This window comes from Galeopterus variegatus, unplaced genomic scaffold (assembly GCF_000696425.1).
Source record: "Galeopterus variegatus unplaced genomic scaffold, G_variegatus-3.0.2 Scaffold892, whole genome shotgun sequence".
Lineage (NCBI taxonomy): Eukaryota > Metazoa > Chordata > Mammalia > Dermoptera > Cynocephalidae > Galeopterus > Galeopterus variegatus.
Window position 1 is genome coordinate 215,533 of NW_007727003.1, and position 15,175 is coordinate 230,707.

The 15,175-nt window shown below is 49.3% G+C and overlaps 1 protein-coding gene across 2 annotated transcripts in view; it reads left to right on the top strand.

Annotated features, from left to right (window-relative positions):
* The first annotated feature begins 855 nt into the window (after nucleotides 1–855).
* KCNA2 (potassium voltage-gated channel, shaker-related subfamily, member 2) overlaps nucleotides 856–15,175 on the top strand; it is an 87,252-nt gene continuing 72,932 nt past the window's right edge. The window contains exons 1-3 of one of the 2 annotated variants that reach the window (XM_008573242.1): nucleotides 856–931; nucleotides 1,442–1,778; nucleotides 2,229–5,116. In XM_008573242.1, coding sequence (XP_008571464.1) covers nucleotides 2,386–3,885 — 1,500 coding nt within the window. In that variant the 5' untranslated portion in view covers nucleotides 856–931; nucleotides 1,442–1,778; nucleotides 2,229–2,385 and the 3' untranslated portion in view covers nucleotides 3,886–5,116. Of the gene's footprint in view, nucleotides 932–1,441; nucleotides 1,779–2,228; nucleotides 5,117–15,175 lie in introns of those variants that run through there. The other variant, XM_008573243.1, reaches the window with a different exon arrangement.

The following is a 15,175-nucleotide window of genomic DNA, read 5'->3' on the forward strand; positions in this document are numbered from 1 at the left end:
TGCGCAGCCTGCAGCGCGGCGGGCTCGGACTGAGTCCGGGGCGGGCAAGCCCGTGCCGACCACTGCAGTCTGCCCGGCGGGTCTGGGTCCGGGGCGGGTGAGGGGAGATTGCGCCCTGCGGAAGACGAGCGCACGGGGTGGGCTCGAGGACCCTCTGGGGTGTGCGTGGCGCGGGGCGGAGGGCGCTGAGAGGAGCTGGCTGGTGATGGGAAGTGCGGCTGACAGCATCACCAGGTCTGGTAAATAGCGCCGCTTGGTAGGACCCGAATCACTGGGGTCGGCCGGGCTCCACTTGTCTCTCCGGCGCGGAATAAAAACAGCTTTGCTGCAGAGAAGGGCTTTTTCCCCTTCGCTGGGGCCGTGGGCTGCAGCGGAGCCGCCACGCTTAGGAGGAGCTGAGATCTGGGGCAACAGCCTACTCCCCACCCCCAGAGTTCAGGCTCCGGGGTTTTCGGGTAGAGAGGGATACTCCGTGGTCCCTCAGCTAGATCCTGGGGGCAAAGGAGCTGGGCTGCGCTCAGGCCCGCGGGGGAGCCGACCGCACCGGGCAGGAGGGGGTTAAGGTGGCGCTCGCAGCCTCGGCCAGCTGGAGGGTCTGGTCCTCCGCGCAGAGCCGGGCGGGGAGCGTGCCAGGCGGAATCCCGGCCAGAGCCTGGGGCGATGCGGAGAGGGCCCAGACCCCTCCCCGCCCTGGGGCCGACAGGATTGGGTCGGCAGGGGGCCAGCCCGGAAGCCGTTTTCCTCCGGGCTCCCCCTCTCGCTGCTGCAAAGCCACCTCTCAGCCAGGCAGGCTGAGCGTTTGTTCTGCGCTCCCTGCCGAGGAGATGTGAGGGATTTTCTCTTGGGGAGAAATCAGTGGTCTAGCGCCTGCCCAGCTCAAATGCCACCCGGCTCAGAGGGAGGTCTGAGGCCCAGGGATCCTGGAGGGAAAGTAAGTTCAGCGACCCGGCCGCAGCTTTCATACAGAAGAGACCTTGCTAGGTGTGGGGCCTCCCTAAATGAGCTCTGAAGCGGGGGATGGGGAGAGCTGGCGGGGGACTAGGGAAGGGTTGGGGGAACCCAGCTGAGGTCAGAATTGGAGTCAGGCAGCTGTGAACGAAGCCCTCCCCTTGGGAGATGCTATGTCTTTCCATGGGGGGAGGGGAGTACTTTGCCCAGAGTCCCTCCTGATGGCAGCTGAGGACTAGGGATCTGGATCAGCCCAGAGAGGCCCCTGGAGAAGACAGGCCCAGCCAAGCCTGAAGAGAAAGTGCTTCAAGCTAATGGGAAGCCTGCCCAGAGGAGGCTGGGAGGCTGAGGGGTAGTTCTCAGGCATGGCACCAGAATGGAAGGTGGGCATGGGGGCCTGTCAACTCCAGTGAGAGAGGCTGCCAGAGCCCTCCTAAATCTTGGCACCAGCCACGCAGAAGCCCTGGTTCCACCTTGCTGCTGTTTTTTCCAGGCAACGTCACACCTCCTGAGGACAGCCAGGAGGACTCCTGCTTTTGCTGAGCTCTGCATCTTGCCTCTTCCTTCCAAAGGCTGCAGACCGAAGCTCGAAGCTCGGCTGTCCCGCATGCCCCTGGCCAGGCACCCCACTGCCCCTCCAGCCCAGCCTAGCCCTAGAGGTCAACTCCAGGACCTGGAGCCTGCCCTCCTGCCCAGAATGACTCACCATTATTTCTAGTTCGAGTGAGAAGATGTGATGGGGAGCTGGGCTGCCTGTGTGTGTATCTAAGATTTCCACAGCATCTGATCAGCTCTGCAAGGAAGAGAGCTTCAGGTTCCTGCCTAGCCAGGTAAATCAATCTGTTGTTTAAAACAGCCTTGTGTAGATTCATTGGGATGGGGGGCAATGAAGAAAACCCAGGCCTAACATCCCCCACCATGAATACCTCCCAGGATGCAAGTATCTGTGAGACATTAGTGTAGTACCTGAGACAGGGCTCCCTTCTAGCCTCCTAGTGTGGGGTTATGCTCCATGAAGCCTGGCGATGCAGACGATGCCTATACCAGCCACCTTCCCCCAGTGCAGGGAATTCCAGAGCTTCCTTGAGAGATTGTCACCTCCTTCCCCCTGATCCCCAGATAAGTTACAAGGTGAAAGTAAATTTTGATTTTTGGTGGTGATGGTGGTGGTGGTCATGTTTCCAAACTCTGGGCTGAGAGATGGGAGAGAAAAAGCAGCAACCCAGGTCAGGCTGCCAGTGCTGAGTGGTCTCATGTCCTCAACTGCCTCTGTCTTTCAGCCAAGCAGGGCTGTCTCTCCAGCTCTGAGAGGGCTCTTGGGCTCTCCTGCAGGAGCCCGGCCAATGCTGCTGTGTTTCCTGGGGCCATTAGCATCCTGAGCTCCTTGACACCAGGCAGCTGGAAGGCATAGCGTGAGGCACTTCTCTCAGTCCCAATATGACAGTGGCCACCGGAGACCCAGCGGACGAGGCTGCCGCCCTCCCTGGGCACCCACAGGACACCTATGACCCAGAGGCAGACCACGAGTGCTGTGAGAGGGTGGTGATCAACGTCTCGGGGCTGAGGTTTGAGACCCAGCTAAAGACTTTAGCCCAGTTTCCAGAGACCCTCTTAGGGGACCCAAAGAAGCGGATGAGGTACTTTGACCCGCTCCGAAATGAGTACTTTTTCGATCGGAACCGCCCTAGCTTTGATGCCATTTTGTACTACTACCAGTCTGGTGGCCGGCTGAGGCGACCTGTGAATGTGCCCTTAGATATATTCTCTGAAGAAATTCGGTTTTATGAGCTGGGAGAAGAAGCAATGGAGATGTTTCGGGAAGATGAAGGCTACATCAAGGAGGAAGAGCGTCCTCTGCCCGAAAATGAGTTTCAGAGACAGGTGTGGCTTCTCTTTGAATACCCGGAGAGCTCAGGGCCTGCGAGGATTATAGCGATTGTATCTGTCATGGTGATTCTGATTTCAATTGTCAGCTTCTGTCTGGAAACACTACCCATCTTCCGGGATGAGAATGAAGACATGCATGGGGGTGGGGTAACCTTCCACACCTATTCCAACAGCACCATCGGGTACCAGCAGGCCACTTCCTTCACCGACCCTTTCTTCATCGTAGAGACTCTCTGCATCATCTGGTTCTCCTTTGAATTCTTGGTGAGATTCTTTGCCTGTCCTAGCAAAGCCGGCTTCTTCACCAACATCATGAACATCATTGACATTGTGGCCATCATCCCCTACTTCATTACCCTGGGAACGGAGCTGGCTGAGAAGCCAGAGGATGCTCAGCAGGGCCAGCAGGCCATGTCGCTGGCCATCCTCCGTGTCATCCGGTTGGTAAGAGTCTTTAGGATTTTCAAGTTGTCTAGACACTCCAAAGGTCTCCAGATCCTAGGTCAGACCCTCAAAGCCAGCATGAGAGAACTGGGCCTCTTGATATTCTTCCTCTTCATTGGAGTCATCCTTTTCTCTAGTGCTGTCTATTTTGCAGAGGCCGATGAGCGAGATTCCCAGTTCCCCAGCATCCCAGATGCCTTCTGGTGGGCAGTCGTCTCCATGACAACTGTAGGCTATGGAGACATGGTTCCAACTACCATTGGGGGAAAGATAGTGGGTTCCCTATGTGCAATTGCAGGTGTGTTAACCATTGCCTTACCGGTCCCCGTCATAGTGTCCAATTTCAACTACTTCTACCACCGGGAGACAGAGGGAGAGGAGCAGGCCCAGTACTTGCAAGTGACAAGCTGTCCAAAGATCCCATCCTCCCCTGACCTAAAGAAAAGTAGAAGTGCCTCTACCATTAGTAAGTCTGATTACATGGAGATCCAGGAGGGGGTAAACAACAGTAACGAGGACTTTAGAGAGGAAAACTTGAAAACGGCCAACTGCACTTTGGCTAACACAAACTATGTGAATATTACAAAAATGCTAACTGATGTCTGATTGAAAACTATTAACATACTCATAGCTCAATGGAACTAATGCAGATGTTGCATAATAGCCTGCATTGTAGTCAGTGTGTTCTAAAGTGTGTATCGGGTTCTGCATGGAAAGCAATAGTCGTGCAAGTGACTTTTGATCTTTTGATTTTTGATTTAGAACACAGAATATCTATCATGGCTTTCATGCAAATTTTCATCACCAGGTTTCCAAAGATGGGAGTCACCTATGGAGCCAGGATTTCAGAAAGATACATTAAGGCCACCTCATATTCAATACACAATCTACCACATCAGTGCCACCTTTCCTTCCTAATTAAATGCACACAACACCTGGGAAATGCACTCCCCTCCCCGTCACCCCACCATCCCATTTGAGCCGACCTGCCCCTTCACAGAGAAACCCAATCATGGCTTAGCTTTCAAGCTCTGGTGATTATTCAAAAGGTCATTCCCATTTTTGCATTGAAAAGAACACACAGTCCTGTGTGTTGGAATTACTTTCTGTGTCACAGGCTGGAGTTTGTGAACCGCATTTGCCAAGTAGATGCTCCGGAGGCTTGTGTTTCATAATGCTGCATTCTGCTTTTTCTCTGCAGTGTCAGTGTGAGGGAAGCCTGGGGGAGGGACAGTTAGTATGACCGAATATGAGTTGTCAAGTTTCACATTTGTTCTTCTCTTAGGCCTACAAGGAGAAGCTAACAAACCAAGGGACCTCTCACCTTCAGATTTCACCATTTTTGCAGGCTTCAGGGTCACAAAAACATGTCTGATTCTTGGTTTACACTGGAGTTTGCAGATATCTGCTTTCCTAGTGATGTTGCCCAGCTACACTGACACTGCAGTGAGATTTACCAGTGATGCAATAGAGCTGCATGGGTGTTTGTTGCATGAATCTCAATATTTAAAACACAGGAGATAACCTATTTTCCTAGTAGCCTACACAGTATTCATATTTAGAGTATTAATAGCCTTGGAATGGCACTGAACTAGTGTTTTTTTTCCCCATCGGAGGGCAAAAGCCCTCCATTAGGAGAAAAAATATAGACTCTTTGGAATGGAACTAAAACTCTGGCCCTCCAGCCCACCCATCCCTGTTCTTCTAAATGGGAATGCAGACCTCTGCAAAGCCGGGAGAGTGAGCAGGGAAAGCAGCATCTAAACACCTCACCTGACTGTACCTTAGGAATTAACCTAATCATGGGCATGACTGTACAGCTGACCAGGGCATCCAGTCCTGAGGACAGGCAGGTCTGTGGATCCAGTGTATATAAAATATATTGAGTATCTCTCTTTCACGCATTCCTCCATCTAGCTAGCTATAGAAAAAATTGCATTTTACAATTGTATAAGCTTATGCAATATTTTTGACACAGGGCAATTTATGCATGTGTTTGACTATGTGCACTAGAGTATATATATATATATATATATATATATATACACATCCATATGTGTGTGTATATCTACATATACACACACACACGTATATATATATATATATATTCATTCTCTGGAGTTCAGGTTCAGGAGCAAATCCACTGTTTGGTGGGTTGGTTGTCTAAGAGGCCTAATGGATTAATTTGTCTCACTGGTAACCCCACCGGGCCTGGGTTTGCTGCCATTGCCTCAGACACTCCAGTCTTCATGGGTTCCTAGACGTTAGAATTGTCTCTCTGCCCTCCATGTGCTGCAGCTTCAGTTTCCCATGGCTGAAGCTTGTCTTAATGAGTGCACAAGAGCCCTACGGCCCTTACAGCTCCTGCTGTCCTGGGCCAGACGCACCCCGGGCCTCCTCTTCACAATCCATCCTGTTCATCATCTCCATTCTCATCTTTTCCCACCTCATTTGGTTTTCATTATCATTTGGCTCTACATCCATCACTTCTGTGAACCTTTCCCTAAAGAGCCACGATGGATCCCCTGCTTTGAAACTAAGGACACCAAGGAGGACTCCCTGGGACCAAATTCCACTGATCTGGACTTAAGGGAGCCTCCTCTATGGGGAAATTTCTGAAGTCCAGGACCAAGGGATGGAGAAACTAGATGATCCAAAGGCATCATTTTGACTGCCCGACTCAAACTCTTTCCCCATGAAACTGGCAACCAGAGCTGCATTATAAAAAGAAAAGGAGGATGGGTAAAGAATCATCCCCCACCCCCGGAGCAGGTAGGGAGTGAATAAGTACTGCATGGCCTGAAGGTAGAGAACAGGTTGGCCCTAGAATGGGTTGAGGTAAGGAGGCTTTTGCTTATCAGACTGGGCTTTTGACATCATGGCTTAAATTTCCCAAACAGTGAACTGTGGTGGTCGGGCTGTCCAAAGGTGACTCCAGCCCAGGCCTCACTGTTGCCTAGTTAGCACCTACAGTGTTCTTGGGGAGTGGGGCACCAGCTCAGGGTGCTAGGCCTAGGGTGCTCATTAGTTCCTGGTCGCCCACATCCCCAGTTGTCTGCAGGGTACCCCGTGCCCAGCACAAAGCCTCTGTGCTGTTCTTCCTCTCCTTCATGGGAGGTGGTGCTGAATTTCCAAGACATGGGGTGGGAGGGACCCAGACCTTTGGAAAATAGAAGGCGAAGCAACCCATACCTAAGGCCTCGGTGACGGGTTAGATATCTTATAGTGTCCTTGGTCTGAGGCTATAAAACATTCATGCACATGCATGCACATCCACCACAAAATAAATATAACTGTTGCCATACACAAATACAAAACATGCAACCCACATGCAAAGTACACACAGGCCAAATTAACATAAAGAGCAGATACAGAAGATATATGGTTATACCTATATACAAAATATGCATCCTCAGCACAGATATAGAATGTACTGACCAATACAGAAAATACATAAAAGACCTATATACACCATGCACAAATATACAGCCTGTAACTCAGATGCAAAATACACAAAACGGCCTGGACACAATGGATATGTATACAAAATACACAAAGGATACTTTATGATTGTTTCTGCACACAAAACACACACAGATTCAGTGTATACACAGAATGCATTTCCTTATATTACACATGCAATATACAGCACACACATCTAAGAACATACACATGATTCACATGAAACACAGACGTACACTCAAATCCATTGCTCTGACCCCAGGGCTATAAATTAATGGGCACAAACCCTTCCCTAGCCTGTGTCTATATCCCTCAGTATACTTCAGGAAGTCTCATCTAGTCTCTTCTCACCTCCAGATTTCAGTCCTAGGAAGTAACCCCTGAGGTTTAAAGCAGAAAGATAGCCCACCACATCAGGCAGATCTCTGATTAAGACCAGGAATCTCATGGGGTTTCTACCTCATCACTTTCCTCCCACCAGAAACCCAGGTACATGATGTGGGAGGATGTGGGACAGCTGACGGCCTAATATAGTCCTCCTTATCCTTTCCTTCAAAGCAAGTCCACACAGACAGACCAAAAGCCCAGGCTCCCCTACTCTCAGCACCTGGGATCTCCAGATTCAACCCCATTCTCCTAAAAGCAGTGATGGCTCAAGCAACTGCAGGACCCTGGCCCAGAGCCAGGGTGAAAATCCCCCCAGCATTCTCTAAGTCCACAGATCTTATGTCCCTCTATCCCTAGCAGCTCTGTTGCAGACTGGGTCAGAAAATGGAGACCCTGTGTAGACTTGTCTCTTAAAATGAGCCACCTTTACTTGCCGTGGTATTTCACTTGCCTTGGGCATAAGCCCAGTGGGGTCAACTCCTGATTCCCCTCTGTGGGTGTGTAATTTCAGACATGCTCTTCCCCTCTTACCAGGGCTCCCCCTGGATGCCCTGCTTCCCACCCCACTGCCATGCCTTGAGGAACCGGCAAACAAACTCAGCTTAAGTAAAAGATGATTAAGGACATAAACCTAAGGCTAAACAAGCAAACAACAGTCTTTTAGAGGGCCTGATTTTTATCCTATATTCTAAGGCCATATTTACACTTGGATCTGGTTCTCCCCACTAGCAGGACTAGCTGAGAGCTGAGTGGGCTTTGCCAAAGGCGTCACCTGAAATGGAAGTCAGAAGCTGTAGTTGGCCTCCTGGTCTCTGTGCCTGTGGCCGTCTCGGTATGTCTCATTCTTCCCTCCTGATGATGGGCCCAGATGTCAGTCTCCACTGAGGAAGCAACAATAGCAGGGAATGGACACCTGGGTCCAAACCTTGTGCATTTAGGGCAGCATGCTGGGACTTGTGTTTCCAAGTCAAGATACCAATTTTCCTTTTAGCTTCATCAGGGGCCTCCATAGGCTCAAACTTTCAAGAGGATGAAGCCCAGGAAAGGTGGAGAGGTTGTCAGGAAGAGTGTGCAACTGAGCTGGTTAAATTTCATAATAAACATTTCAGGAGCCAGAATTGAATTGAGGACATAATTGAGGCTCTGTGCTTCCTGGAGCTTCAGTAGCACTTGACACCTCTCTTCCTTGCTCTCTGCTTGCCTCTGTCCCTCTCAGCTGAGTTTCTAAGGATGCCGTTGGCATGTCATCAGGAACCTAGACTTTTAAAAGGGGCCCAGAGGGAGTGTCCCTCCAGACTTCATCAGCCTGCTGTGGAAATGGCTCCCATGAAAGCTTTGACGGCCTGAACCCCTAGCCTGGGTGTTCGTGTTGCTGCCCCATGTGGGGAGGGCTTCGGGACTAGGCTGTTCTGTCTGCTCTCCCTGGATCTCTCACTCCATTGTAGTGAAGACTTTGGCCAAATTATTTCCTTATGGTCAGCCATGAGGTGTCAATCCATGTTGAGAGAGGGCACTGCCCTCTGAAGATCCTCAGGCTGGGAGTACAGTGCTTCCCATGGTAGTGGAGAGGAGAGATGGAGGCTGATTTTTTTAAAAGGAAACTATAGGACAGTGTGTAAATTGCATAAGAGGGTGGCACCCCCCACCATGGCAGGCAGGGGAGCACAGTGCTTTGACTTGTTTACCTGGGAGAGGGGGTGATAGTGCTGAGCCATGCTCCCCAGGGCTCTCCTGGGGCCCATTGTCATAACAACCTGCATCTGGGTGATGGCTGCCTGGTCTGAGATAGCTGTAATGTCCAGGGTGCTCCTTGGTTACACAGTGGAGGTTCCCACAGCCTTGGCAAAGTGTCCATTGCCAAGATTGAACTTATGACCTTAACCTCATTAACATCATTAGCCACCTGAGCCAACAGTAGAGAGGTGGATTCTGGGAGCTGTCTCAATAACTATGGTGACCATCGTTTATATCCTCGGACTTGGCCCTTGTTGAGACCATCCCTGTTTCCCCATCAAAGCAATTAGGGACAGGTGGAGGCGGGGGATCCCTTATAAGCTGGGGTGGTTCTCTTCCTTAAACTAATCTAGTTCACTTTCTCTCCTTTCTGCTTCCCTTCCCACCAAAGCTCAACTCCATCTCTCATAGTTTGTGTCTGAATATTTTTAAAGCGGAAAAGTGCAATAAAATAAATAGTGACTGTTTTCTTTAGCAATAGCTCTTTCAAACCTTGCTCTCAGGACTGAAAAGTGATAGATGGTACCTGAATTATCAGATAAAGCCCTTGACTTCTGGGTGTTCGTTCACACTCTCTGTAGTTCCCTCTTCTTCCCATGTGTTCACATGTCTCCTGTCCTCTGAGAACTCACCTTCTGGAATGGACACATATGTAGAGGTGCAACGTGCACACAAAGAAGACCCATGAGAAGGCTTTCTTTGTTGCTCTGTCTCTTTGTGCATCTCTGTCCCTCTCTCCCTGGCCTCCCCCTTTCTGCCTGCTTTCATACAGCATCCCCACAACCTCTGGGTGCTGAAACTTTGCGTCTGAGTAACCTCATGCCAGCAGGGTGTAATGGAAGCATGCAGGAAAGCGCTTACCAGCGGGCAAGAATAAAGCATCCTAAGCCATTACAGAAGATCATTTCCATGCAGTAAAAGCCATTACTTGATCCTTTTGCTGCCCCTCCTCCCTTCCCCAGGGAGATGAATGCTGAGGGAATGTGGCCCTGGGAGTTTGCACCTGGGATCGGTGGCGTGGGCAGATTTGGAAATTGCCCTCTGACTCTCCTTAAAAATAAGCTGACTTGCTCAACCAAAGGGACTCTGTGAGAGCTGCAGAGGGAAGCAAATTCTTGTGGGTTTGAGTAGAGGTCTACAGGGATAGAAGTTTGGATGGTCAGGGCATGACTTTAGTGAAATAAAGACCCCACCACTCACTACAGGGTGCAGCTGCACATATATTTTGCACACATAACCAGGGGCTTCAGAAGAGTCCTCTTTCCTGAAACACCTGTGAAGTTAAATACTCAGACTGGACAATCAGGGAAGGATGGCGACCCCAGGGTCCCGTTTCATTTCTTTTTAATCTACCTTGGTCTGTACACGTGCGTACAGCAAAACCTCAGTTAACCGACAGGGAAACCTCAGGGAAGGGAACATCCTGGTTGCTTTGCAATTCTGGTCATTTGAGTGGGAACGGGAAAATGTGTCTGCTTCAACCTTTGTTATTGAAAAAAAATGTCCTAAGTAGGTTAGTATAAACTTTCCTGCCTTAGTGAGTAGAGTGTTCGAAGATGACAGAAGACCTTGCCTTGCTCAGGGTCAACGTTCTAAACCTCAGTGCTCGTTGTACAGAAATGGAGATGGAGAAGACCAAAGAGATAGGCTGAGTGGTTGCTGGCTGCAAGACAGGCCTGGAAGTGGGCTGTTGGGGCACCCCCTGGCTTATCAGATAATGTCCTTGCTGTCATTTGCCCCTTTCTACTGAAAGCATAGTAAGAAATAATTCTTGTCAGTTAAGGTTTTGGTTAATTGATCCTGAGATATTAGAGGTTTTCCATATATACATATATCTGTGTGTATATATGTGTATAGTATATGTATATATGTACACCATTATTTCACAAAGCATCCAATTATACTTTGACCAATCTCCTTAGTTTCACTCATGTGGAATAAATTTGGCAATCCAAGGAATAAACTGCATTTATTTGAATTTTTTAAATGACCTTCCTTTGCATTCTTTCCACCTCTCCAGTTGTGCTCTTTTTCTTCTGCTTAGGGAAACTCTCTAGAAGGCAGTTCTTTCATAACAAAAGAGCACGCTCCAGGATCACCTCTTTCCTTCCCTCCCAGGTGGCTGCCTGACTCAGGGATGAAAGGGAAGCCTGATCTGAAGGCCAGGTGCTTTATCCTCTATTCTATCTGCCCTGGTTGGCTGTAATCTCATCATTGAGGGCCAGAAAATTTATTCCAAACCTTGTAGCTCTGGGGGAGTGGAAATCTGAAAGACTGGCAAAGGACTGGTCTATTTAGCTTTCTCTTTGTCATTGGTAGTGCCCTAAGTCTGAATTTTATGAGCTATGAAAGTAACATTTTTAATAAAGAACTAAAGAACATTTCTGCCTCATGGAAGGTAAGATTTGTGGCCATCAATGGAACTAACAAACCCATTCTGTTGTTGATTCTGATCAAGTCTAGGTTGAGGGGGTGGGCATTATAGCAGCTGTAACTCAGTTGCCTCTTTGGAGGTGAGCTGTGTACATCACTCAAGAAACAGCTGCATGTGAGCTGAAACAGGCTCTCATCCTCCCTCTTGCCTGGCAGTGCATTAGACCCATGGGAGATTGTTTCTCTTAGCCTCACCCCTTGCATTTGACAGTGTGCACTCTACCTGGACAGGGGTGGGAGGGATTCCTTACTGGTATCTGGAGCAATCAAGGTGGTGCATGGTGTCTGCCCTCTCCCCACACTCCCAGACGCCCTCCAATCTGACCAAGCTGGTCATGATCAGGCAGTAGAAGCCCATAACCCAGACTTAGTATGGCCAGCTGGTAAGCTGGGGCAGATGAGGCAGCCTGTCTGGATGGCCACTTCTTATACTGTGTGAACTTCAGTGTGGAAACCAATATGACTTTCTGCATTCCTCTGCACTCCTAAAGTCAGATATGTTCCAGGGGAATTTGTAGCCGAGAACTCCCTGCATTGTGCCACTGACAGATGCACAGGGCAGGTGTGATTACATAAAAATGTGGGCAGCTGCCGCAACATCTAGATCATTGAGGGCAGTGTAGATGTGACTGTGTGCTAGGACCTTTGGTAGCTACCCCGAGCACTAAGTTCTGTCTCCTCTTAGTCCTCATGAGATGCCTCTAAGCCCTGCTTCTTCTTGAAAATGATTCCCTCAACACTGACTGCCTGGTTTGTATGAGTGCATAAACACTCTAGGCTGCTAGAGACAGCAAGGGCAGGAGCTGGGAGGAAGAGAATATTCAGGAGCTCACTTTGCTACCAAACGGTTTCTATGTCAGCTTCTGACATTACTGCCTTTTTAGTTTATGAAGTGTAGGACAAGGACTTTGACCCACCAGGTGGGGCTGGAAAGGAGCAAACCAGCTCCAGGCAAAGAATTGGGATAGAAAAGCAAGAAGAGAGGCCTGGCTGGCTTTGGAGAGGGTAGTCTCAGCTCCTGAGGGTTTGAACATGCTCTGTGCTTGCCCCAGTTCTGCCTTCACGTGGGATCCAGCGACCCAGTTTCCTTTTGTTGTCGTGCTTGGATGGTTCCTTCATTTGAAGGGCCCCAGGAAGCTGGAAAGTCCCATGATCAAGCTTCAGCCTGCTGAGCAAACAACACCCTAGCCAAATTTGCCTCTTCCTGGTTTTCTCAGTCCTTGCACCCCTCTCTCCGCTAAGGGTAATCTTGGAACAGTCAGGATTAATGGTGCCAGCTCTCAAGGAGGATTCTCTAGTTTCATCAGGGACATAGCTGTAAAGCTCATGAGTTGAGGATGCTATTTCCTTTTCCAGACCTGTGTGTTTATGTGCTTGTATAGGCTGTCTCTGGAGATTTTATATATTACATATACATATACATATACATATATATGTGTATGTGTATATATATATATATATATATATATATATATAAAATGTGGAAATGGCCACTGACTTAGGCTTATGCAGTACAGTCTCTAATTAGGGTTCTCACAGGCTTCCTTGCTGCTTGTGCATGATTCTACACCTGCCCTCCAGTGTCCTGTCTGTAATAATTGCTGAAAACTCAAAGAGGAGAGGCAGACAAATAAGCCTCCTTGGGATCAATAGCAGAAGGAACTCCAAGGCTGATGGTAAAGCTTCGTAAGGATGATGCCGAAAGGGAACTGGGGTCTCCATGGTGATAAGAGGCTGGGGACCAATGGGAACTGAAGGCAGAGCAGGACTTGTGGGAAGACTCACAGGAGTTGGGAGTCATTTAACTATTTGTTTGCTTCATGAAAATTTAGACACCAGCTGTAACTGCATTGCACAGGATGTATAGATATTATCATTCTTGCTGACATATTCTGGAAGCTTTCAGCCCCACCAACACTGCCCCACCCAGGACTTCTGCAGCTGAGAGTTCCTGTGTCAGTAGGGTCTGATATTTTTGTACATAGGTTATATATATATATGTGTACATATGTGCCTCAATGAACATTGCCTGTCCACCTGATCATGGGTGTACATAGACTTCATAGAGTTCCACAGTCTCTTGTAAATATTGACACAAGTAAATACGTATATAAATATATATTACTGTGGATTTATTTTAACATCATTCTGTGTGAAATGAAGAAATAAAATTTTTGACAGACACTGTGGTTTCCACCTCTTCTCTTGCCCGCTTGGATTATCAGCCCTACAACATGCAAATGTGCTTGCCTCACACCCACTCCAGCCTCTGCAGCTTTGAGGATCGAGCCAGAGACCAGGACAGGGCAGGAGCGGGCACTCCTGGATGCATCAGGGACCATCTTGGCCATGCACCCGCCTGCCCTTGCCTGAGAGCCCCATGCAGACAAAGTGGAGCATGTGGATGGGAGAGTGGATGTGCGCATTTGAGATCTCCTCCTCCTTGCATCAGCACTTCCTGGGTCTTCCATGAAGCTGGAGGATATGTGAGGAGGGGGGACCTGTTTCAAAGATCAAAGGCAGTCTGGGAGTCATTTAACTCCAGCTACACCCACCTCTGCAGGCCTGTCCTCAAATCCACTCCACTTCTGCCCATTATTGCTGGTGCCCAGCAGTCTGGATCAACCATGCTCTCAACTCTCAGGTGAGGAGAATGCCTACCTTTGCCTCCCAAGGAAGGGCCTGGTTCTCCAGCCATGCAGTGGCACTTCCTTGGAGAAGCAAGTCTGCCATGCTCTTCTTCTAGGAAACTGACCAGCTGGTCTCCCTACCTTGATCTCACCTTCAGAAGGATGTTTTTCTGGGCAGCAGGTGCTGAGGTGACAAGGGAGAAAGTGATAAAGAGATGACAATCCTGTGGGACAACTATTGCTGCACATACCTTCACAGTGGGCCTTTTCTCCTGCATAGGGTGGGAATCGTGCTCTAGACCTCTGTAGAACAGCCCCAGACCAGCTAATGGGGTAGGGAGCTCCTTGCTCCAAATCAATGGGAAACTGAGTCAGACCCCCAGGCCTGGTCCCTCCTACTGGATTCACCTTCTAGACATGGAATTCCTGCCTCCAAGAAGCTAAGGAGTGGGAACTGGAGAGAGTTTATCTTTCCATGACTGTTTAGATCTTGTTAGGTAAGTCAAGGTTAGATTTTACTAGGAAAAGCAAGGGGAAAAGGGAGGGAGAGTAGGTATGTTTGGAAGCTACAATATCAAGCTCCCCATTCTTCTCTCCATTTTGGGGAGGGGGAGCTCAGCTAGGTCAAATGCAGACCACACCACTTGAACACACTGGACCCTTGCTGCCTGGCTTGGGGCACCTGCCCTGCATACTCTCCACCACAAAGGCCAGGACACTAGACTTTGCCCCAGCCAGTAACTCTGAACTAAGAGAGGCACTTGATGGGGTGGAGTGCAAGGGGGGAAGCCCACCTAGTCCAGAGGCCAAAGTTGTGGCAGGAGGAGCAAAGCTGGATCGGCACAACTGAGAAACAATATTAACCTGAGAGAGAGAGAACAGCTCTAGAACCAAAGGCTTGGTTTGCATCCCAGCTCTGTCACTCACCAGCTCTGTGAACCTGAGGTATACCATTCCCCTCTCTTTGAGCTTCAGTTTCCTCATCTCTATAAAAAGAATCATGATGCCTACCTTACCTTGTGAAGATTAAATGAGAGCCTGGCATGTAGCGGGAACCCAGTAAAAACATGTGAATGCATCCTCTCTCTTGGACTCCCATGCCTGAAAGATCCACATGGCACAGGATACTCAGAAATCTGAGATGAAAAGTTGAAGGATTTTCGGGGCCGGCCCGGTGGCGCACTGGATGGTGCGCCGCTTGGGAGGCGCGGCGGCGCTCCCGCCCGAGGGTTCGGATCCCACATACAGAC